This window comes from Eptatretus burgeri, chromosome 10 (genome assembly GCF_056783735.1).
Source record: "Eptatretus burgeri isolate ZD-2024b chromosome 10, Ebu_testis_v1, whole genome shotgun sequence".
Classification (NCBI taxonomy): domain Eukaryota; kingdom Metazoa; phylum Chordata; class Myxini; order Myxiniformes; family Myxinidae; genus Eptatretus; species Eptatretus burgeri.
In genome coordinates, this window is record NC_140970.1 from 88,188,325 (window position 1) to 88,214,491 (window position 26,167).

At 43.0% G+C, this 26,167-nt stretch overlaps 2 protein-coding genes across 4 annotated transcripts in view; one reads left to right on the forward strand and one right to left on the reverse strand.

Moving 5' to 3' along the window:
- Positions 1-1,454: 1,454 nt before the first annotated feature.
- Positions 1,455-17,161, reverse strand: MRPL47 (mitochondrial ribosomal protein L47). Of its 3 annotated transcripts, none has more exons than XM_085899234.1 (8): positions 17,095-17,161; positions 15,656-15,770; positions 15,339-15,451; positions 6,728-6,788; positions 5,985-6,081; positions 5,680-5,810; positions 3,497-3,592; positions 1,455-2,693 (listed from the first exon to the last, which is right to left on the reverse strand). In XM_085899234.1, the coding sequence occupies exons 1-8, from the start codon at positions 17,144-17,146 to the stop codon at positions 2,579-2,581; spliced, it is 780 nt and encodes a 259-aa protein (XP_085755360.1). In that variant the 5' UTR covers positions 17,147-17,161; the 3' UTR covers positions 1,455-2,578. The 3 variants fall into 3 exon arrangements, with proteins under 3 accessions (XP_085755360.1, XP_085755361.1, XP_085755362.1); XM_085899235.1 differs by lacking the exon at positions 17,095-17,161 and adding an exon at positions 16,559-16,595; XM_085899236.1 differs by lacking the exon at positions 17,095-17,161 and having other exon boundaries at positions 15,656-15,823.
- NDUFB5 (NADH:ubiquinone oxidoreductase subunit B5) overlaps positions 16,650-26,167 on the forward strand; it is a 37,589-nt gene continuing 28,071 nt past the window's right edge. The window contains exons 1-2 of the mRNA XM_085899237.1: positions 16,650-16,880; positions 20,112-20,197. Of these exons, the coding sequence (XP_085755363.1) occupies positions 16,784-16,880; positions 20,112-20,197 (183 nt within the window). The 5' untranslated portion in view covers positions 16,650-16,783. The remainder of the gene's footprint in view (positions 16,881-20,111; positions 20,198-26,167) is intronic.

Below are 26,167 nucleotides of genomic sequence, written 5' to 3' on the forward strand. Positions count from 1 at the left end.
ATTATTTGAAAAAAATGCAAGGGTGCCAATATTTTTGGTGACAGTACATTAGTAGATGGCAGTATGCAAACAATTACGCTTGCAGTCCAGTAACCACAAAATAAAAATAAAAAAGTATGTGGAGGCAGGGCCTAATAACAGCCATTGAGTCTTGCAGGCGGTGTGGCGGCTGTAACTGATGTCTTATCGGCAAAAGTGGCCCCCTTCTAAATTGTGAAGATCGCTGCTCCATGCAATGCTTTTTGAATGGGCTTCCTGACTTCCACCCAAAGATCTTACTTGACTTGTAATGTCCCCCTGCATAGCAACCACCATATTGAGATGGGTCACACCTCATCACCAAAGGAAAGGCTCCTGTTGAAAAAGTAATTTAAAATGGCAGACTACATTCATGAGATATTTTCCCACAGTTAAGGTGGCTAGTTTAAGCCCGTCATGCCGTTAAACACCAGATGGATTGACTCAACCTGTCATCTTTCCAAGATCGGCAAAAATGAGTACCAGGTTACTGGTAACGGGGCACTGCATCAGTGGCACAGCCACACTCCCAGCAAAGGATGCAACCATCAGCCACAGGCTGCATTAAAAATAACCTATTCTATTTTTGAGTGATGCTGCATATCATCTACTACTGGATAAAACATGGTGTTTGGGATAAGGTGGTGGCCTAAGATAAGGATTAGACTGGCACCACTTCCAGAGATTGTGGGTTAAGTTGGCTGAAGGCAGCAGTATTGAGAATTTGGATTCTGACTTTGTCAGCAAGTTGGTCTCAGAATTACCATTTTCCAGATTGTTGGTTTTTCCCCACCTGTGGAGCAAACTTCCACATCTTCAATCTCATTCTTCCCTCCATGTCTTCCACACAGCTGTCCACCACAATCTCAGATCGTCCCCAATACAAAACCATGATCTTTTCTTCCCTGGCTAACCCACCCTGTTCCTTCCAAATTTCCAGTTTTCCCTTCTGTATCTTTATTGTCCACCCCATGCATCATCTCCAGCCCCCTCCTCCACAATTGTTTGTCCAAGTCTCCCTCTATCTTGGCCTTCAATTCTGCTATTGTTTCCTTTCCTCCATATCTCCTGTTCCTTTTGCATCGTGATCCTTTCAGTATACTCGCTCTTCCACGAGCCTCAATTATGTATATAAAAAAAACACAGCTAGCTCATTAATAACTTGCACAGACTCAAGGGGGTTAATCTGGCTGTCCTGCTTGGTGTGATGTTGTACGAGACTAGTCCACACAGTGGTCGACTCTCACTTCTTCCAGGGTAACTTGTGATTGGTATTTTGTTCTACATTTCGTGGACCACAACATCAACAAAGCTCTCCATCTGGTCTCGAGCCCCCAAATATGGTTACATGTTTATTTCGGCTTTACAAACTATTTCTCCATGATGCAACTATTATGCACCTTGTCATGAGTCACAAAACCAAAACAGAGTGGGGATGAATCTCAGTACTACTTTTATTATCTGATGAAAGCAACTTTCAAACATATGGTGGGCCTGAGCCTTCATTCTTACGACATTGATGAGTTTGTTCGTTGCCTTGGATTGTGGTCAATCCCAACTCCAGAAAACAAGTTGGGATCAACCGCAATGCAACGGTTCACGCCAATCATGACTGGTATCAAAATAACTTTTGTAACGGTAAACGGTGAATCAGTAATCAACCAAGAATGCTTTTGTTAATTCATGGTTCATCAAAAGTCAGAGAGAGATTGTAATGCAGGAAATATAACGATTTGAAACAAACCAAAGCCAACTCCAACAAACAACTTGGTTACACAAGCAAATTTGGTTGGGAAGGGGCAGGTGGGGGGTTGAAACCATACAAAGGTCGTTTTCAGTTCAAACGAAGAACAAATCGAATCAATAATAATCATGATGGCTCAATTAGACAAGGCAGGTACTTATATGCCCGATACACGCGGGCTGACATCTTTGCACTGTCAATGAAGCTGTGCACGTTCAACAGGAAGTTCCTCAGTGAGCCGGATCAGTTTCAAAGTTTTTTTTTGTTTGTTTAACCGATATTAATATTTCTTTCCCATTGGCATGTCTGGTCATTACAGTGCAATTAAAGTAAAGATGAGTGGACTAACATCTCAGATGTGAAAAATGGCCACTTCATTGGTGAACTCCAATTGCAAAATATATATATATATATATATACCCAGATACATCGACCAAATTATAAATTCTCCCCAAATGTGTTTTTTGTTTGTTTGTTTGTTTGTTTATGGAGTATTAAAAACGTGAACATCCCACATTCACTCACTATGTACTGTGGCAATGCCAAAACGCAAACCTTCAATCTTATGTTCGCTCTTCCATTAACATCGATTTGTCCAGCAGTTGTAGTGATGGCTTCCATAAATGTTCAATAATACCAAAGAAATCCGTAACAAGGCATCGAAAACCTCGTTTGTTAGAATGTACACAATACGATGCCGGTCCAGTATTTCCCACAATGCAAATGGCAGTGATTTCATCACTACCAGTCGAGCAGCAATGCTTCCTGGATTGGCTTTGCTCACAGAGAAAAAGGTGGAAACTTGGCTCGCACATGTTAACTGGTTGCTTCTTCCTCTCTGGGTGGAAATTTCTCAGCATGCAACTTTGCTTTCTGTTTCTCCAATCGAAGCCGTTGCGCCTTTTGCCGAATAGACTTTTCGATCCTCAATCTGCAGTGCAAGCAATGGGTGGTGGAGCATTGTGAAGATAACGGGAAAATGTGCAAAGAATAATACCATGTACAAGCTACCAAGTATTCTGTACAAAAAGGTGGTGTCTGTCTGTCTAATCTTAGTTCTGCTTACCACAACTACATTTACTTACAACTATGTTTATTCAGTTTGGCCTGGTCAAAAGAAGACTTTTCTCAAACTGTTCATCATGCTGGATGACATCATGGCATTCCATTCCAGTGGCATTCCGTCAGCGGATTACATCCATCGGGACCACACTATGTGCAGAGCGTTGGTGCTGCCTAAGCAGTCTCCTTGGCTATCGGGTACAATCCTGGACGGGTCGCCACTCCAACACTGGATACCAGCAAGCTGGCACTCATTTTGCCGACCTCAGAAGGATGACAGGCAGAGTCAATCCCACCTGGTATTAATTCAACAGCCGAGTGGGATTTGAACTCAGGATCCTAGGGTCCCAAGCACACCACGCTAACCATCAAGCCAACACCAGGCTCATGTTTTAATAACCATCCCATCAAATCCAGGACTTTCCTCGACGGGTTTATCCGCTGGTTTTAAATCAAAAGCCGAATCGAGACCTTTTTCTCATCAAACGATATAAAAAAAAACTAAAATAGTTGCTGCACAGATTTCAACGTATAATCAAATTACATAAGCATTGATGTTCAAGTTGGTTCAGTGGTTCCAAATATCACCAAAATCACCAAGCACAGTGCAATGTGGGGGTCGGCAGACAAAGACGATGAAAAGGCAATGGAGTATAAAAAAGATTTTCATACCTGATGAAGGGTTGGACAAACGATGGAGTAAAGAAGCGTTTCTTTCTGTACCTTTTGTTTAGGTGCCATGGAATGGGATATTCACGATATTTATACCTAGGAGGAATGTGAGTGTGAGAGTCAGGAAAGCAGGGAAAGGTGGATAATTTCGAAAATATAAAACACAAATCGAAAATATAAAACGAAAATTAAAATTATATATAATCGACACACACACACACACACACACACACACACACACACACACACACACACACACACACACACACACACACACACACACACACACACACACACACACACACACACACACACACACACACTAGCCAAAGACTTCATACAACACTAAATTTCCAGTCAATCAAACACTCTCTCTTGATTCATAGAGACTGTCGACGCTCACATCCCACCAGCAAAGAGAAAAACAAAAAAATTGCAAGCATACGAGTTAGTATAGTCGACCAATCTGTGACTTGCACCAGCAGGAATATTATTTGTGAAAGAAGAACGAGGTGCCATGCGAGTGCTTATCCTGCCATTTCAAGGAGAGAGTTTGGACTCGAGTAGAAATGTCAAGCAATCACTGTGTAACCGTGTTTGAAGTTGTGATCCACCATGCAGCACAACAGCAATTCGGTGGATTATATCAAGGTTATCCGTGCCCGTGGGCTGGCAGGATGGCCTCGAGGTACGCGCACTCACCGTAAAGCTGTCTTGCCTGGGTTTGAATTTTGGTCAAGCGATAAACTGTCATCCCGGCGTTTCACAGGCACGGACATTCATCGATGTGCGCCGTCCCTCGGAAGGACATCAAACGGGAATCTCGCCGCGGACATTAAACGAGCATCTCATCTGCCAGCAGGAGTTGGTGGGCGTTGAAGATCGCACGGCGTCTTTCACGAAGAGTAGGCGAGCTATCGCCGGGCACCATGGCCAAATTTCAAATTTCTTCCCGAACCAGCATGGGGCGCTCCATCAGTGGTTGCTCCATCACTCGCAGCAATCACAGGTTGCACACGAAATGAATGAATGATGATTCATGCCCCCCCCTCCCAAGTGTGTTTTCCCGCATCATCTGTGCTTTGACGTATGCTTCAAGGCCATGGGCACTGGACTTGAACACCACATTCTATATGTCTTCGGCACGGTTCAATAAAGGCGTCTAAACTTAACCACAAGTTGATTTCACACTTTGAATGTGCATTAGGGATTTTCCATTCACTTCCCAGGGACCATAACCATTCCCGAAGCATTGTGTATGTCGTTGAGCGAGTGGCTACTGGTTCTCAGATCGACTGCAATCTATAAACCCGAGCAAGGCTATGCAATGTGGAATGCTCAGTCTTGTTGTTGATGCATCTGTCCTCGAACAGCTCTGCTTGTACACCAGTTTAAATCCAGTAAACTGCAAAATCGAATCGCTTCATCTTTGTATCAAAATACATACTTGTACCAAGTTTGCTCAAAGTCCATTCAGCGATTCACAAGTTATTGCAGTTACAAAACGAGAAGGGCACTCGGTCGGGCGCATACGTCCGCCACGTAATGCGTGATCCACGAGAACACATCGGGCCCGATACATTTTTGAAATATCATGCCATATAGTACTATATGGTTTTTGGATCTATATCTCAATGGCGAAGAATCACTTTAAAAATTAAATCATTCTCGTATTCAGATCTTCACCAAAATCGAACTAGTTCGTCCTTGTCACACACCCAACAGGTCAACAAAATTTTGTCCGGATCCGTCCACAATTTTTTTGAGATATCCTGTATGCAGACAGACAAACAGACAGAAAGGGGTGAAAACACAACCTCCTTCACCTTCGGTGGTGGAGGTAATTATGACGGACGAACAACTCAAAAACATCATGCCTCCGACTGCATTGGCATAAAAACTTGCCAAACCTCCTCTACCATTACATCCTGGATGATTACACCGCAGACCTTCTTCTCTTTAAACTTTCAGAACGCTCTTTATCCATGTACTTATTGCTGCCTATATAATTGACGATTTGCTTTTATTGATTCTTCGCAATCTCATTTTGTGGCAACCGAAGTTTTGCCACCCAACACAAAATGCTTATATTACTCTTTTTAAATGTAGAATGTGCAAGCACAGGCTGCATTTTTGAAGGTTAAAGTGAAACAATCACCCTCTGCCAAATGCCCTGGGCTCACCAGTGGGATATGCCGAAGACGTTAACGCGACTTTCCGCAGGGCGACCGTATTCTCGGCCGGTTTGGAGCAGTCGCAGTGCTCTCGCTCGCTCCTCCACGACCTGGTCTATTCCATCCATAGATGTCTTCACCTGTTCCCGTGGCATCGATTTGAAATTAATTAAGTCAATTAAAAATATATATATATATATATATTGATTGTGGAGTGCAATACGACAGGACGAATGCTACTGATGCAATATCTGGGCATTCAAAGAAACCAAGTATTTACACCACGTCTTTACAAAGACCAGTTCAAGTTGCACCTTGTCAAGTCGCTCTGGACTAATCATCGGAAGTTTTTGCCGCTTTGCCTCTTGTTGCAAGGTCAGAAGCATATTTCGTTCCTTCAGCAATATGTACCTGCATGGACACAGATAACAGTCAACTAACAGGGAGTCATTTGTCAAAATAATGAGCGTCGCACGTTTCAGCTTTTTGAAATCCACCCTCGACGTGTTATTCTCACAATCAACAATTCTGAAACTTAAAATAATCTTTTTTACAAAATGTAAAACAATAATGTGTCCAACAATGGTTAAGAGTGGCTAGCTGGATGGCCTGGACGTACGCACACTCAGCTCTAAGCTGTCTAGCCTGGGTTTGAATCTCGACCCAGTTATAAACTGTCATCCCGTTGTTTCACAGGCAGTTCCGTCGGCTGACGCGAGTTGGTGGACGTTAAAGATCCCACGGTGTCCTTCTGCCACCCTGGCCAAATTCCAAATTCCTGCCCTAACATTAGTCAAACGTCAGGCCTGGGCAGCTGGTTCGTGAAAGACTTATGTCAAGTTTCCCCAGGCGATCCCAACAAGAACGTGGGAATAATTATGGCCGTTGAAGAAGAACAACAATGTGCAACAAAGGCAAAAGCTTATTCACGAACTCCAGTGTTAATGGCCATGGTCTATTCCAAGAGACACTCGTGCTAAGGTGCTTAGTGTGAAAGGTCCTTGGAAAAGGGGCGGGGGGGGTGTGGGTGGGAGGAAACCTTCAAACAAACACTCACCAGAGCTTGTGAAGATCCTCACTGCCTTTCTGACGAAGTAGTTCCACAGCCCACGAGTCTCCTTGATGAATTCATGAAACAAAAATCCAGTTATCAATAAATTTAACTCAAACGGGCATAATTTGGATGGGCTGTTGACTTCCCCCCCCCCAATCGCCCGACAAAAAAAGCTGAAGAATGCACAGCTCATGGAAAAGCGAAAACGTACCAGAACGAACAGCGCAAGACGTGCGATTTATAATCTGTGCTATCTTTGTGCACGAACGATTCTCTCTGGACTGCACCAGGCTACATTATGATACGACGAAGGTTCCGCAGCGAGGACAAAAACAATTCCAAACAGGCTGTTGTACCATATATTTAATTAAAGTGTCAGATCTTTAAATCTACAAATGAATTGAACGAGCAAACCGTGGTACAAGTCTGGGTAGGAAGAACTTTGAGATCAAAAGAAGCTTCCCACTCATTGGAGCCACCCACATCGGCCGTACGTACTTTGGGTACTTGAAGTTTTATCACAGCAGAGGCGAGCGAGCGGTAAGAGAGTCCGAGCAGATCTCAGAGGAGCATTTTCATCAATAAAAGACAGCAGTGTAATGATTCTCTGACGTCACGTTTTTACAACCCGAGCAATATTTTTCAAGCAACCCCCTCCCAGTTAAACTCCAGGTGGGGGTGACTAGAAAAAAAAAATGTTAAAAAAAAATCAAAGTTAACTGTACACCTTAAATCTTTTATTGCTGCTCTCCCTTTTTTTGGAACTACATTCCATAAACTGTTCAATTCCACAATTCCATTCAAAGGCTTCAAGCAGGTGGTCCACTACCAACTCACATCAGCCCCCATCCCTGGTCTCAATCTCTTCTATCCACATAACCACCCCACCTCCCAACCCAACACTATTATTTGCAGGTCACTGTGTTTTCTCTCTTTTCCTGTTCATTGGATTCGCTATATATGCTAGATATCCCTTATTGTCGGGTTTTCCGTCTGTGTGTGTCTGTCTGTCTGTCTGTCTGTGTCTGTCTGTGTGTCCGTGTCCGTGTGTGTGTGTCTGTGTCCGTGTGTCTGTCCGTGTGTCTGTCCGTGTGTCTGTCACGCGAAGCTCCACAGCACAAACCAGCAAACCGATTATTTTTCAAATGGTAGTCCTTCAAAAATAGCGTGTCTATTTAGCGTCATTTTTTATGAGGAGTGCCAGTTGACAAAATACGTAATAGGAAAAAATCTTGCCAGGCAGAGGAACAATTGTATATGAACCAATACGTCTCGGCAATGAATCTTCGTCGGTGGATCGGTCAGAATGAAAAGCATCGTATCCAACGCTTCGATCCTAGCGGATCCCTCGTCGACGACCGGCTTGTTCATTCCTTTGTTCATCTGCAACTGTGGGTTTGTTGCTTTGTTTTGCCGTCACCTCGTTTCCACGAGCCTCGAGCTGAGACGGAACAATTTTTCGACGGTGCTAAGAATCAAGACTATTCAAGCACCTCGAGTCCACCGGATCTAGTCTCTCCCAATACCCCAAAAAAACATTCTGTGGCTCGACACTCACTTTTGCCCCGAATATCACTACTGTGAAATGGTGTGTTAAAGGCACTGCCCCAACTTATGGAAACCTACACTCATCCAATTTGTACCCATAACCAAGAGATATGCCTAAAAGGATCTCTTACATCAACTTTTCAAAGCACACATCGTATGCAATTACGCCATTTAATGTACTGCACCCTTCTCTCTATCGAGTGCAGCCTGTGGCTGCTGCTTGCATCATTGGTTGGGACGTGGCTATGCCACTGATGCAGTGCCCCCCTTACCAGTACACTGGTACTCATTTTGCCGACCTCGGAAGGATGACAGGCTGAGTCAACCTCCTGGTGTACATTAATTCAGCGGCCAACGGGTCTTGAACTCAGGACCCTAAACACCAGGCTCGGCACCCTTCAAAACTAGGGTGACCATATTTGAGCTTTCAAACAAGAGGACATGCTGGAGGAGGACACTGAAAAAAAGTAATAAAAAGGGGACACTCTTTTCAAAAGTTTCCTTTACGCAATCGTGTCGGCAGTCTCGTTTCGGTGTGTCCCAGACCTTGATTTATTTTTATTGCAAACCGCCGTTCTTCCAGTCGAAATACTGAATTATTACTGGAAATAATGTGCTTGTCCGGATCCGCACGAGACTGTAAATCAATAACACCTTTATTAACCACAGACATGTACTACGTACCAGCTCGACAAACCAGACACCAGGCTTTCCATTTATTCTTCTCGACCACTTCGAAAACACAGGAATTTTGTCTTTAGTTCTGCAGTGAATTGACACTTTCATTTTGGCATTGTATTTGTGGGTAGTTAAATAAAATATCAAACAAAGAGCTCTTCAAGGTTGGACAGGAAGTGGACATGCGAGTGTCGATGTTTGAACACATCCAATATGCCATGGCGGAGTAGTACATTACTTGTACCAAACTGTCCTGGTCCAAACATTACATAACCACATTCTATCACCGTAAGAAAAGAAAATATACAAAAATGATTCAACCATTTAAATAAGGTTTAAAAAAAAAAAAAGTTAAAAGTATAGTTTAGCGTCAGAAAAAGTGCGTAGCGAATCTGCTGTCGAGAAACCGCGAATCAAGAGGTTCTTGATCACGTGGTTCGCCTTGACCTTGATACTGTGACTGCAGGAGGGTTCGTGATCACGTGTGTCCCATGTGAGGCACTCGATATTTTATTTTCATAAATATTACACTGAAAAACAAGGGATTTCCCTTGGCAAAGATATTTCTGCTGATATTATTCGATGTCCATATACACGTCATTTGAGGCAAATGTGTAACGGCGTCGCCCCCATCAGGCTGATTAGCAGACGTACAGTCCTGCCCACCATTCGGATTCCTGTCTATTCTTCTACAAAGGAACATAGTTTTGAGAAAGCTTCGTGGAATCCTTTGAAGCTATTAAAAAGAACCTCTCGAGTCGCGGTTTCTCGACAGCAGATTCGATACGTACTTTTACCAAAAAAAGTATCCCAAATATTAAAATTTATCCCTTTAAAAATGCAAAAAAAATTTAAAATAAAAAAAAGGCAAAAATGCTGCCCTGACCTCAACTATACATAACGTGTGAGGATCAAATGACAAATGATATTCAAAAAAAAAACTAGAGTGATTTGACTGTGCGCAATCGACGGGTGTGCCTCCACTCTCCCACACAAACACTTGAGTATTGACATATTTGACCCTTGACCTTTATCATATCTGGCCCAAAATCTAATCAGTTAATTGCCCCGTCTAACTTTACATTTGTACAAAGTTTAGTGAAATTGTGTCTTTTATTTCTTGAGTTAGGGCGTAAACAGTGAAATTTCAGAGTTTGACCTTGACCTTTATCACATCTGGCCCAAAATATAATCACTCAATTGACCTGTCTTACTTTACCTTTTTACCGAGTTTGATGAAATTCTACAATTTGCTTCTTGAGTTATCGTGTAAACGAAAATACGGACAGACGAACGGACAGACAACGGAAACAATGAGGAGGGAATAAAAACTACAATGAGGAGGGGATAAAAACTACAATGTGGAGGGGATAAAAACTACAATGTGGAGGGAAGGGGATAAAAACCACAATGTGGAGGGGATAAAAACTACAACGAGGAGGGAATAAAAACTACAATGAGGAGGGGATAAAAACTACAATGTGGAGGGAAGGGGATAAAAACCACAATGTGGAGGGGATAAAAACTACAATGTGGAGGGGATAAAAACTACAATGGGGAGGGGATAAAAACTACAATGTGGAGGGGATAAAAACTACAATGTGGAGGGGACAAAAACCACAATGTGGAGGGGACAAAATCTACAATGTGGAGGGTATAAAAACTACAATGTGGAGGGATAAAAACTACAATGTGGAGGGATAAAAACTACAATGTGGAGGGTATAAAAACTACAATGTGGAGGGGATAAAAACTACAATGAGGAGGGGATAAAACTACAATGAGGAGGGGATAAAAACTACAATGTGGAGGGGATAAAAACTACAATGAGGAGGGGATAAAAACTACAATGTGGAGGGTATAAAAACTACAATGTGGAGGGGATAAAAACTACAATGAGGAGGGGATAAAAACTACAATGTAGAGGGGATAAAAACTACAATGTGGAGGGGATAAAAACTACAATGTGGAGGGGATAAAAACTACAATGTGGAGGGGATAAAAACTACAATGTGGAGGGGATAAAAACTACAATGTGGAGGGGATAAAAACTACAATGTGGAGGGGATAAAAACTACAATGTGGAGGGTATAAAAACTACAATGTGGAGGGGATAAAAACTACAATGTGGAGGGGATAAAAACTACAATGTGGAGGGGATAAAAACTACAATGTGGAGGGTATAAAAACTACAATGAGGAGGGGATAAAAACTACAATGTGGAGGGGATAAAAACTACAATGTGGAGGGGATAAAAACTACAATGTGGAGGGGATAAAAACTACAATGTGGAGGGGATAAAAACTACAATGTGGAGGGGATAAAAACTACAATGAGGAGGGGATAAAAACTACAATGAGGAGGGGATAAAAACTACAATGTGGAGGGGATAAAAACTACAATGAGGAGGGGATAAAAACTACAATGAGGAGGGGATAAAAACTACAATGAGGAGGGGATAAAAACTACAATGAGGAGGGGATAAAAACTACAATGTGGAGGGGATAAAAACTACAATGTGGAGGGGATAAAAACTACAATGTGGAGGGGATAAAAACTACAATGAGGAGGGGATAAAAACTACAATGAGGAGGGGATAAAAACTACAATGAGGAGGGGATAAAAACTACAATGTGGAGGGGATAAAAACTACAATGTGGAGGGGATAAAAACTACAATGTGGAGGGGATAAAAACTACAATGAGGAGGGGATAAAAACTACAATGTGGAGGGGATAAAAACTACAATGTGGAGGGGATAAAAACTACAATGTGGAGGGGATAAAAACTACAATGTGGAGGGGATAAAAACTACAATGTGGAGGGGATAAAAACTACAATGTGGAGGGGATAAAAACTACAATGTGGAGGGGATAAAAACTACAATGTGGAGGGGATAAAAACTACAACGAGGAGGGAATAAAAACTACAATGTGGAGGGGATAAAAACTACAATGTGGAGGGGATAAAAACTACAATGTGGAGGGGATAAAAACTACAATGTGGAGATAAAAACTACAATGTGGAGGGGATAAAAACTACAATGTGGAGGGGATAAAAACTACAATGTGGAGGGGATAAAAACTACAATGTGGAGGGGATAAAAACTACAATGTGGAGGGGATAAAAACTACAATGTGGAGGGGATAAAAACTACAATGTGGAGGGGATAAAAACTACAATGTGGAGGGGATAAAAACTACAATGAGGAGGGGATAAAAACTACAATGAGGAGGGGATAAAAACTACAATGAGGAGGGGATAAAAACTACAATGTGGAGGGGATAAAAACTACAATGTGGAGGGGATAAAAACTACAATGTGGAGGGTATAAAAACTACAATGTGGAGGGTATAAAAACTACAATGTGGAGGGTATAAAAACTACAATGTGGAGGGATAAAAACTACAATGTGGAGGGGATAAAAACTACAATGTGGAGGGGATAAAAACTACAACGAGGAGGGAATAAAAACTACAATGTGGAGGGGATAAAAACTACAATGTGGAGGGGATAAAAACTACAATGTGGAGGGGATAAAAACTACAATGTGGAGGGGATAAAAACTACAATGTGGAGGGGATAAAAACTACAATGTGGAGGGGATAAAAACTACAATGTGGAGGGGATAAAAACTACAATGTGGAGGGGATAAAAACTACAATGTGGAGGGGATAAAAACTACAATGTGGAGGGGATAAAAACTACAATGTGGAGGGGATAAAAACTACAATGTGGAGGGGATAAAAACTACAATGTGGAGGGGATAAAAACTACAATGTGGAGGGGATAAAAACTACAATGTGGAGGGGATAAAAACTACAATGAGGAGGGGATAAAAACTACAATGTGGAGGGGATAAAAACTACAATGTGGAGGGGATAAAAACTACAATGTGGAGGGGATAAAAACTACAATGTGGAGGGGATAAAAACTACAATGTGGAGGGTATAAAAACTACAATGTGGAGGGTATAAAAACTACAATGTGGAGGGATAAAAACTACAATGTGGAGGGGATAAAAACTACAACGAGGAGGGAATAAAAACTACAATGTGGAGGGGATAAAAACTACAATGTGGAGGGGATAAAAACTACAATGTGGAGGGGATAAAAACTACAATGTGGAGGGGATAAAAACTACAATGTGGAGGGGATAAAACCTACAATGTGGAGGGGATAAAAACTACAATGTGGAGGGGATAAAAACTACAATGTGGAGGGGATAAAAACTACAATGTGGAGGGGATAAAAACTACAATGTGGAGGGGATAAAAACTACAATGTGGAGATAAAAACTACAATGTGGAGGGGATAAAAACTACAACGAGGAAGGAATAAAAACTACAATGTGGAGGGGATAAAAACTACAATGTGGAGGGGATAAAAACTACAATGTGGAGGGGATAAAAACTACAATGTGGAGGGGATAAAAACTACAATGTGGAGGGGATAAAAACTACAATGTGGAGGGGATAAAAACTACAATGTGGAGGGGATAAAAACTACAATGTGGAGATAAAAACTACAATGTGGAGGGGATAAAAACTACAATGTGGAGGGGATAAAAACTACAATGTGGAGGGGATAAAAACTACAATGTGGAGGGGATAAAAACTACAATGTGGAGGGGATAAAAACTACAATGTGGAGGGGATAAAAACTACAATGTGGAGGGGATAAAAACTACAATGAGGAGGGGATAAAAACTACAATGAGGAGGGGATAAAAACTACAACGAGGAGGGGATAAAAACTACAATGTGGAGGGGATAAAAACTACAATGTGGAGGGGATAAAAACTACAATGTGGAGGGTATAAAAACTACAATGTGGAGGGTATAAAAACTACAATGTGGAGGGTATAAAAACTACAATGTGGAGGGATAAAAACTACAATGTGGAGGGGATAAAAACTACAATGTGGAGGGGATAAAAACTACAACGAGGAGGGAATAAAAACTACAATGTGGAGGGGATAAAAACTACAATGTGGAGGGGATAAAAACTACAATGTGGAGGGGATAAAAACTACAATGTGGAGGGGATAAAAACTACAATGTGGAGGGGATAAAAACTACAATGTGGAGGGGATAAAAACTACAATGTGGAGGGGATAAAAACTACAATGTGGAGGGGATAAAAACTACAATGTGGAGGGGATAAAAACTACAATGTGGAGGGGATAAAAACTACAATGTGGAGGGGATAAAAACTACAATGTGGAGGGGATAAAAACTACAATGTGGAGGGGATAAAAACTACAATGTGGAGGGGATAAAAACTACAATGTGGAGGGGATAAAAACTACAATGTGGAGGGGATAAAAACTACAATGAGGAGGGGATAAAAACTACAATGTGGAGGGGATAAAAACTACAATGTGGAGGGGATAAAAACTACAATGTGGAGGGGATAAAAACTACAATGTGGAGGGTATAAAAACTACAATGTGGAGGGTATAAAAACTACAATGTGGAGGGATAAAAACTACAATGTGGAGGGGATAAAAACTACAACGAGGAGGGAATAAAAACTACAATGTGGAGGGGATAAAAACTACAATGTGGAGGGGATAAAAACTACAATGTGGAGATAAAAACTACAATGTGGAGGGGATAAAAACTACAATGTGGAGGGGATAAAAACTACAATGTGGAGGGGATAAAAACTACAATGTGGAGATAAAAACTACAATGTGGAGGGGATAAAAACTACAATGTGGAGGGGATAAAAACTACAATGTGGAGGGGATAAAAACTACAATGTGGAGATAAAAACTACAATGTGGAGGGGATAAAAACTACAACGAGGAAGGAATAAAAACTACAATGTGGAGGGGATAAAAACTACAATGTGGAGGGGATAAAAACTACAATGTGGAGGGGATAAAAACTACAATGTGGAGGGGATAAAAACTACAATGTGGAGGGGATAAAAACTACAATGTGGAGGGGATAAAAACTACAATGTGGAGGGGATAAAAACTACAATGTGGAGGGGATAAAAACTACAATGTGGAGGGGATAAAAACTACAATGTGGAGGGGATAAAAACTACAATGTGGAGGGTATAAAAACTACAATGTGGAGGGGATAAAAACTACAATGTGGAGGGGATAAAAACTACAATGTGGAGGGGATAAAAACTACAATGTGGAGGGATAAAAACTACAATGTGGAGGGGACAAAATCTACAATGTGGAGGGGATAAAAACTACAATGTGGAGGGATAAAAACTACAATGTGGAGGGGATAAAAACTACAATGAGGAGGGGATAAAAACTACAATGAGGAGATAAAAACTACAATGAGGAGATAAAAACTACAATGAGGAGATAAAATCTACAATGTGGAGGGAGTGAAATAAGGACACAATCGTTGGTTGTACCTGACTTGACGGTGTCTTTGCCCAAGTTTTGTGGATCATTATCGAAGAATTCTTCAAGGCCGAGTCGTGAAACCGATGTGTGGAGAGAGAACCGTTGAGGGTCCCATCGAGGCCTGTTGGTTGAGAGGGGAATTACAACAGTTGCTTAAACACGAAAAGATGTCCGCAGCATCCTATCTATCCTCTCCTATCTCCTCAGAAGTAAACATTGCCACCTGTATAAAGTTTGTTTCAATTTTTGCCACATCACATCAGAGCCTTGATGAACGACCTTGCAAGACGTCTAAATATTTCCAGAAAAAAATAAAATATCTCACCGCTTGTGAGAGTCTTGGAACCAGAGTCTTGTAACACGGCGTTGTACTGCTGCCGTGGGAGTCAAGGAGCCCACAGAAAGCGAAGCTACCATCCGCGTCAAGCGCACAACATCACCTATTACGGGGGCAGCCATGTTTCGATTACGTCACCAAACGCGAAATCTCAAAATAACGCGAGATCTGGAGATAACGCGAGATCTGGAGATAACGCGAGATCTGGCGATAACGCGAGATCTGGCGATAACGCGAGATCTCAGAAATAACGTGAGATCTTAAAATAACCTGAGATCTAGAGATAACGCGAGATCTCAAAAATAACGCGAGATCTGAGAATACGAAAGAAAATAAAAATAATAATAATCATCACCAACCAAATTTAAACACAATTTTGTAATACGTGTTATTACAAAATTAAAAACTCCGCATGTCTCGAAATGTGCACATGACGCAAAGCCTGGAAGTATGGTAGTAACAGAGAGAAGGGGTGATGGAATTCAGAAAAGCCTAAATACCTTAAAATCTAAATATGTACCTTAAAATATTTAGACTTTCATATGAATATAAATAATTTAATACTTTCATACATCGGGCAAAATATTGGCAGATGCAGTTTAATATCAAGAAATGTAACGTGTTGCCTGTTGGGGATGGGAAAGAACAATGAAAATAGAGATGACACGATGCTAGGCCCAAGGGGGTCAGTTTGGAGGATCTGGGGGTGGTTAATAGTTATAAATACAGCAGGCAGCTTCGAAGGAAAGCAAACAGGGTTTTCGGCAGTATTCGGAGGGGGATCATTGATAAATCAAAAGCGGTGGTTTTAATACTGTGTCGGAATATGTAGTGAGGCCTTATTTAGAATATCGTGCACACTGTTTGGTCACGACATCTAAGGAAGGTCACCTCTGCCATCGAGAGGGTTCATCAGAGCTACTGCGTTGATTCCACGTCCAACTTGACTCTTTTTTTGGAGTCTGAAAAAAAAAAAATCCCTTTTAGCAGCGTGGCCTATATAGAGCCTCGCAGATCTGAAGACGCCATTATTGTTGAATAAGAAGAAGAAGAAGCGGGAGAAGAGGAAGAGCGCCGTGCACCCGGTCAAATACTCACCTTCACCACACGAGCAGCATGGCGATGCTGAACCGGGCTGCCTTGCTTTGTGCGACCGCCTGGCGTCCTTTCGCTCGCACTTCCGGCCTCATTCCGAGCGCCTTGGGCTGCAGAGGTATTCGGCTGGGTTGTGCGGGGCGAGCGACGGACTTCGACCTGAAACGCTTGGTGTTGTCCTCACCATGTATATGTATATATAATACGTAGTTGGGTATTTTGATTCGTTACTCTTTTGGGGGTTATTAGCTTTGCGAAGACCCTTGACTCCTTGAGGTATATGCGATGTTGTACAATGTCGGTTGTACAGGTGATGAGGTGATACACTTTACCTGTGAGCTGCCGTTCCGTCGCAGAAGCAGAAGAGCAGCAGGTCGAGCGCATACCTGATACCTGCGAGTAGGTAGAACAGCTTACGTTTTGTATCCCACCCGATGGGCAGGATCTGGATTCGGACCTGAAGTAAAATCGAATCGCCTCATTATTGTCACCAAACCAAGTCGTCCACAACGAACGGACAGACAGACGAATCGGGGTGAAAACATCACGTCCGTCCACCTTGGGTGGTGGAGGTCTTGAATCGTCCCCTCGGGAGGGACCAGAGGACAACGGTCTTGGAGGTAAAGCCAAGGGTCTTCAAGGCAGGGAGTAGTTTATGTGCGGACGGTCTTCCTGGAAAGGTCGTGGCAGCAGGAACACGTGATGTGGGTTTCGAGTTGAGTCGGGTCGTGTTACGCGTCGAGCTCGGGGCACCGCAGCAAGTGCACTGATAACCCGTTGAAAATGAACACGCTGATGTACCGTAAGTGTTTTTTTTTTGTTTTTTTTTAGGGTGAAACCAACTTGCAGCAGCAGCGCACAGAAGGGTAACTTTTTGAGGGATATTTATTAATCCCTCCTGTCTACGTCAAGCACAATGATACCGATTAAACGACTTTCCTCACAAGCTCAAATGAGCTCAGATCCTCGTGCTCTTAATGATGACTTCATAAAAACGAATATGACGTCATAGTGATGTATCATATGTGCGGTAATTCATCTCTGCTTATGCCCTGTTCGATTCCTGCAAACAGAATTCAAAAAGCTTGCCTCGTTTCAGAGATCATGTTTTAGGCGATTTCCATTAGCGGAGATATTTTGACGTCATAATTTTTTTTTTCTAGGAGGAATTTTCAAAATCTGAGATGGTTACTGTCTGCGCAGGGTATTTTTACATATATATGCCAAGTTTCAGGAGGTTTCGATGAAAACTGGAGGCTGTGAAACAAAAAAGTCCACAAGAAGAAGATGAAGAACAACAACGTGAGTAAGACTTAGAGATCCTCCACGAGGATCTAAAAATCCACAAATTAAGTACAAAACGTCACAGATGATGATGCAGTGAAATACTATGACTCATGACCTCTGTGTGTCAACTTAGCTCAAGCAAGAAGTTTGTACAGGAAACCCAGGGGGTTATAATATAAGTGTGGTGTTGGTTTCATGATTAGGGTGGTGGGCTTGCGATCCAAGGGACCTGAGTTCAAGCGCTGTTTCCGCTGAATTAACTCCAGGTGGGGTTGATTCAGCCTGTCATCCTTCCGGGGTTGGCGAAATGAGTACCAGTGTACTGGCCGTAGGGGTACAGCAACGGCGGCGTAGTCGTACACCGACAAAATGATAGCTACCCGGCAGCCAAGCTGCCATATGCAAGAAGAAGAAGGAAGGCAATGATGGTGGGTCAAATGGCCTCCTGCGGTAAAGTTCCTTGGATTTCCCTGTAAAGTTGATTGGTGTATTATTTTTACCTCCATCACCAAAGGTGAAGGAGATTATGTTTTCACCCCTTTCTGTCTGTCTGTTCGTTTGTTTGTTTGTGTGCAGGATATCTCAAAAAGTTGTGGATGGATTCGGATGAGACTTTCTAGACAGGTTGGGTGTGTGACGAGGAAGAATTTGTTCAATTTTGGTGAAGATCCGGATCCGACCACAAGAATTTTTTAAATGATTCTTCATCATTGAGAGATGGGGGGGGGGGGGCAAAAATGATAGTGCAATAACTCAAAAAGTTGTAGACGGATTCAGACAAAACTTGGTGGACATGTTAGGTGTTTGACAAGGAAGAATTGATTCAACTTTGGTGAAGATTCGAATCCAGATCTGGATGCGAGAATTATTTAATTTTTAAGTGATTCTTCACCATTGAGAGATGAGGCCAAAAAACTATATATAGTAATATGGAATAGGCAGAGCCTAGAAGCAAACGTAGAATTCGTCTTACATTCGCTTCTTAAATATATCAAATTAAAGTCTTTTTGCTATAAAAAAATTAATATTACCTTAACATTACCTTCACAACAACAACTACACCGCCTAGAACAGGATCTCATCTGAAAAAAAATTTCCTCAATATTACCTTCACAACGCCAACTACACCACCTATAACAGGATCTCATCTGCAAAAATAAATATTACCTCAACATTACTTTCACAACACCAACTACACCGCCTAGAACAGGATCTCATCTAAAAAAATAAATACTAGAAGCGAACGTAGTATTCTTCTTCCATTCGCTTCTGACTTTACCTACAACTTGTTCACAACTGTATACGCAATTTCCGGTTACTTCTGCCTGGATTCAGTCAGGATCAGCGATCAAATAACGTAAATCGCGATTAAAAATTATTTTTTGATGATGTGGGAGATATCTTTATTAAAATCAGTGGAGGAAATATACACCATGTCTGATATTATTTGGGTATTTAATGTCTCCGACGATGCCTTTATCTCCCGGCATGCATCATTCCCCATGACAAAAACTGAAAACAAAAAAAAAACCAGAAACAAAACAAAAACGGAAGCAAAAGGGTCATAGGCAACGACACAGATTCACAATTGGCAGGGTATTGTGTTGTTTTTGTTGTTTCCTAATCTCTCATGTGCACGCGTTAAGTAATATTCACAAGATAGAAATAAAACCCAATCGTGTTTATACACCGCACAGCGTTTAACAACAACCGGAAGCAAAAGGTCATAGCTAACGACACGGATTCCAAATAGCCAGGGGTATTGTGTTGTTGTTGTTGTTGTTGTTTCCTATTCTCTCATGTGCACGCGTTAAGTATGAAGCTCACTGCGTTCGCAATGATGTTTGAAAAATGTCTTGGGCCCGATGTGTTCTTGTGGATCAGGCATTGAGTGGCGGAGGTACGCGCTCTACCGAGTGCCCTTCTAGTTATTGTTTTGAATGAATATTTGTTTTGTATTCCAAAAAATTGCTCTTAACGATGTCAGTTCAATCATGTACCTATCTTGATGACAAATATATTTTGAAATGATTGATAACTTGTGTTTGTTTTCTTTCTTTAGCACTTGTGCGTTACTCCAGCGATGGAAAGAGATTGTTCTTTATTCGTTCCACACGCTTTCATGACTCTCGCTTCCTTCGCCTCTTTGTGAGTATATGAGCTGAAGTTATGTCCAAGTGCATTAACCAAAAAAAAAAAAAATCAAAAATACAAAGTTAATAGATCAAGGCTCAGAGAAGAGCTGAATGACGAGGACAACATTGATACAGCAATGGAGCAGAGAGAGTTGCCGTACAAGGGTGAACTTGTATACACTTCCCCAAAAATATACAAAAGGGTAGAGATCACTGAAAGATGGATGATAACTTGGCTCAGTGGAGTCGAAAGGTTGAGGATTTGATTTTTACCCAAGCTGAGTCATAACAAAAACTTAAAAAAAATTAAAAAAACGACTTTGTAGAACACGATACCCCACGCAGTGTTTAGTATAAACTTTAATTTTAATAAATGAATGATTTTAAAGATTGTTTAAAAAACAAAATCCAGAAGTTTAGCAGTACTGAAGCAGTCTTATATACTGTAATGAGATGATGTTGAGTCACAGTTTATTAGATGGAGGCTTTATTGATACCCTCTCACATGCCACGCCTCATCATGCTATTCATCGATTATATAGCATGGTTCTTCGAAGTATGAGGAAGGTGATTTGTGTTCTACAGTGTTCCAGCATATAATTCATTTCAAATAAAGGTTTAAAGGCATACAAGGGAATTAAGTTTGGGTTTCACCTCTGTTTTACTCAGTGTCTATTACATCACTTATTTGTGCCTGTTGTTTGTGTTCATTATAACATCCTTAACCCTTTGAAACATGAGCTCCTTGAACTTTCGCCCCCTCCCCCATCCCTGGGCTCCCTGAATAGCAGCTGGTAAACTGGCCACTCAGGTTAAAAACAGTAAATGTTCTGCTTGAAATTATTTTCAATTTTGTTTGACTGCCAGGCAGGCAGACCAAGTTAAAAATAAATTGTACCCATGTCTGAAAGAAGCAGTTCAGTTTGGTGTTTTTAATATGAAATTGGCAAAGCCAAAAAAACGAATGAAACCCATGAGAATTACCCTCTAGATTCTAGAATTACACCAAAAAAATTAGAATTTTTTTTTTTTGAAATAAATACTTTATTAAGAAAAACAACAAAAAAACATGATGGGTTCATCTTCTTCGTTTTTGATGGACACATGGAAGGAAGGACATACCCAAATATTGAAGTGGCTTCACTGCTTAAAATATCTCGCGACCCTCTGTGCATGTGTGACCGGGTCCAATTCAAACCCACAGGATGGCAAAACGGTGGACTTGTCTTCATGTTACGATTCGTGTTCAAAATATAACTACTTCTTCTCCTCCTCCTCCTATTCCCTTTTATAAAATATAACATTCCATTTAAATAAGTTGTTCCTGAATCTTAAACTGATAAGACAGATGGACGGACATAAAACCAATTGCTTCACCCTGCTTTTCACTTCACGTGTGCGGGGGTAACTGGAATTCTTCAAACACCTTATCCTGCGCAGTCTTTACAAAAAGAACGTGGGAAGGATCTTTTAAACTCTTGCTTTGTGTTTTGCACTAAACAAACAGGGCTGTGTGCCACTATATTTGTCTGAATGCTGAATCTTAGTTACTCTGCTCTCAGGGAATCAGGTCAGGTCAGGTATGGGAGCATGTGCCAGAACAGCGCGTCGCTGCGTCCACTTTCCGCCGGTACTCCAGGGGCCTCCGTCTGGCCATCCCCCAGGCAGATGCCAGGCCCATCCCCATCTCCTTGAGATGATGGTCAACCTGCTGCAACCATGAGGCACGTGGTCGGCCCACTGGCCTCCTCCACTCATGAGACTCCCTCGCTGAGAGAATCTGGTGAGCAGGATCAGCGTCAGGAAAACGAGCCACATGTCCATACAGCCGCAGCTGACGCTCACGGACTATGCAGGTAACAAATCTCATCCGAGTCTCTCTCTCAGCAACCGCCGTTGGACACAAAATCCGACCAGCGATAGCCAAGGATTCTCCGAAGAGACCTGGTACCAAAGGAATTAAGTCTCCGTCTCAGATCCTTGGTCAAAGTCCAAGTCTCGCACCCATAGAGCAAGACTGGAAGTACCAAGGACCTGAAGACTCGGACTTTCGTCCTCCCGCACAGGTACCGGCAGCGCCACACCCCATGATCCAGTGAATCCATGACTCCCCAGGCCCGACCCAGGCGTCTATTGACCTCCGGCTCACAACCTGCGGAGACATGAATATCACTGCCAAGGTAAGTGAATCTATCCACGACCTCAACATCCTCACCACAAACAGACACAGACAGGACAGCAGCATCCAAGATGTCACCGAAAGCCTGGATCTTTGTTTTGACCCAAGAAATCCGTAATCCCAACGGCTCCGACTCCTCATTCAGCACCTCGAGGGCCCCCAAGAGGATGTCTAAAGTCTCCGCAAAGATGACTGCATCATCTGCAAAATCAAGGTCCGAGATCTTGGCATTGCCAAACGATGCACCGCAACTTGATCTCTCCGACATCCTCCCAAAAATCCAGTCCATACAAGTGCTGAAAAGTGTGGGGGCAAGTACACATCCCTGACGAACTCCAGTAACAACTGGAAATAAGTCAGAGATGGTACCACCACACTTCACAGCACTCTCAGTACCAGAGTAGAGTTCAGACATCAGATCGATCAGTTTCGGTGGCACCCCACGAAGACCAAGAATCCTCCAGAGGACATCCCGATTCACTGAATCGAACGCTTTACAGAGATCAACATAGGCTGCAAGCAGCCCCTGCCGAAACTCTCGTCTGCGTTCAGTGAGGACACGAAGAGCAAGGATACGGTCAATCGTTGACCTCTTTGGTGTAAAGCCTGACTGCTCTGGACGCTGGTGCTCAAGCAGATGGTGGCGAACCCTATCAAGAATTATCCGAGCAAAGACCTTGCCCGGCACTGAGAGCAGCGTCACCCCTCGGTAGTTGTTGCAGTCTTGGCGATCACCCTTCCTTTCCAGAGAGGGACAACAAGGCCCCTCTTCCAGTCAGTTGGGATGATGCCTGTGTTCCAGGCAGAGCACAAAACTGCATGCAACGACGCGAGTGCAGCATTTCCACCAGCCTTGAGAAGTTCAGCATGGATGCCACAGATCCCTGGAGCTTTGCCCCGTTTCAACTGGTTCACCGCAGCCCGTGTTTCCACAAGCGATGGTGGACCACAGTTGATTCGAGGGTCAGCAACAGGGATTGTAACACCCTTGACGTCCAACTCGACAGCTGGGGGATCAGCCTGGTACAACCGCTCAAAGTAACCGGCCCAGCGGGCCTTCACTTCAGACTCCTCTGTCAAGAGCCTACCACTCTCTGCTCGAACTGCAGTGCTCCGAGGGATGGGCTTGGATGAACGTAATGCGCGAATTCCCCTGTAAGCGGGACGAGAATCACCTGTCCACAGGTGATGCTCTACCCCCTCACAGATTCCTCGCACATAGGCCTCCTTGTCCACCCTCAGTGCACGTACAGTTTTACGCCTCAGCTCCCTGAACAGCTCAGCTCTGCCATTCAGCCTGGCCCTGCGACTCTGGTCAATGGTATCCAGTGTCCCTTGAGAGACAAAATTCTTCTTTGCCCTGCGGTGAACTCCAAGGCATCCACCGGCAACATCAAGGACGGTGGTCTTGAAGGTGCTCCACAACTCTTCAGGACCCCCCAAAGCACCCAGACCCCCCAAGTGTCCACTCAGCCTGTTCGCAAACTCCTCAGCCTAGGCTGGGATGGTACCATTCTCCAGGATTTAAGGTGCAGCTTTAGAGTTGCTACAACAAGCCTGTGGTCAGTATTGAGGAACTGAGCACTCCGGTAGACCCTGCAGTTCTGGATCATCCTCCAACGACCGTCAATGAGGACATGGTCAATCTCCTTTGCCACACCGCCAGCGTTGGAATACCAAGTCCAGCGATGAGCTTGCGGGCGCTGAAACCATGAACCAGCCACCCTAAGTCCATGACTTCTTGCAAAGTCAAGGAACTTAGTGCTATTCTGGTTCATAGTTCCTGACCCATGGGGACCAACACACACCTCATAACCATCCCTATCAGTTCCAGTCGATGCATTAAATCCCCCAAGACTAGAAGTGTATCTCGTCTGGGGCACTGATCAACCACAGACTCGAGCGTGGCGCAGAATGCGTCCTTCACGGTGAGATCACTCGCCTCAGTCGGAGCATAAACAGAGACCAGGGAAATGACACCTAAGGAGTGTCTCGTAATATCCTTAGTCTCATAATACGCTCGTTGACCGGTGTTACCTCAATTATCATTGGGTCAGCTTATTGGACACAGCTACAGCAACTCCTTGGGTATGGTAACCATCAGAGCGACCAGACCAATAGTCAGTGTAACCACCCACCATTATCTTGCCGCAATCCGGTCTCCGAACCTCAGAGAGCTGCAATCCCGATGTCCAAACGCTTGAGCTCAGATGATAACAGAGACAGGTGATCATCCTCTCTTAGGGATAGGACATTCCAGGCACCCACCCGAAGGGACCGCCTCAGGTTAACCCAAGGAGACTGCCGTCTGGTGGACGACACCTCAGCACCACTCTGACACACTTTCCCGCAATCTGACCCAGGGAGGTTGGCCCATGGTTTCCCTCCTATCAAAGATTGGGGGTCCCGAAGGCTTTGCCCCAATCCCATCATCCGGTGAGCTGCCCTGCCAAGGGAAGCTGCACAGGAGGTACTCCCACCGAGTGCGTTTTCAGATTTTTTGCCGTTTCCGCGTTTTGCGGAATGAAGCGTTTTACGGTGGCTGGAGTGCAAATCCTGCCACCAACCTCCTAATAAGAAGTAACCCAACTGCAGGAGGACGTCCGCAGACACAGTTGGGCACTAGATATGGATGGCCGTTGGCTCACAAGGAGCTCCTCCGCCCTTTGACAGGTTTTGTTTTTAATCCTGCTGGGTGTCCATATCCAAACACCCTCCTCACCAGAAAACCTGGTGGGGGAGACGGTTTAGTCGCCGACAACCCGACCATGGAACAGGTTAGTACAGGTTTACATGGTACCTGTAGCAGGTCACAGATCGAACCTGACCTGACAAAAGGAGCTCAGGTGCTCAGGGAATGAGACCATGTAATTATTTTGCCCAAGTACTGCTAAACAGAACTTTTTTATTTTATTTTTTCAAAGTGCCAATGACGTGATTTGTGTTCTGCAGTATTCAATATTCAATTGAATGAAAATAAATGTTGCAGGAAAAAAAAAACATTTCAGAAGTTTACTGCTGTTGTTGCACCGTATTTTACACCACCTTGTTTACGTTAAATAAGTTATTCATGCGGATTGCTTGTCCGTTATGATGTCACGAAAAACAGTAAGTTTCCTGTTTGGAATGATTTTCAATTTTCTTTGATTACTAGACAGGCAGACTATATACAATTACCTTACTCCTCCCTGCGCATGCGCAATCGGGATGAGATTCCGTACAGTTTGCCGATTTCAGAGCCAAAGTATTGCTAAACTGCAGGTTCTTCTTTCGATTCATGTTCCAATTTGTTTTCTACAAGTGTTCAAAATAGAACATTTAATGGAAATGAAGTAGTTCCTCCATCATAGACTGAAGTCTGTAGACAGACGGATAGACCAGACAAAGTGAACCAATTGCTAATCTCCGCTTTTTGCCTCGCACATGCGGGGTAATGATGCATGTTGCTTCCGTACTTGACACTTGGCATTTACTGGATACCACACCGACAAACCCCATGGATTTGCATACTTTAAAGGAGAGGAAGGGGAGATTTCTCCATAATTGCCTCACTGACTGGAGAGAAAAGTGATGTCACAATATTGTGTAGTACGTACCCAGAGGGCCCCGAGGTCACTTCCCCTTGTAGTTTAATGTGATCTGGTGTTGTCGAACGTCTCTCTGCATGTTTGTATGGGATTTGTGTGACAGCTCTTCTCTGAGCATTATAATCTTTTAAAGATAAGAATTCCTTTACAAAAGAGAAATTGTTGTCATTCGCATTTGTTTTTCATTCCAAAGGTACTTGGTGTAATTCACATTCTT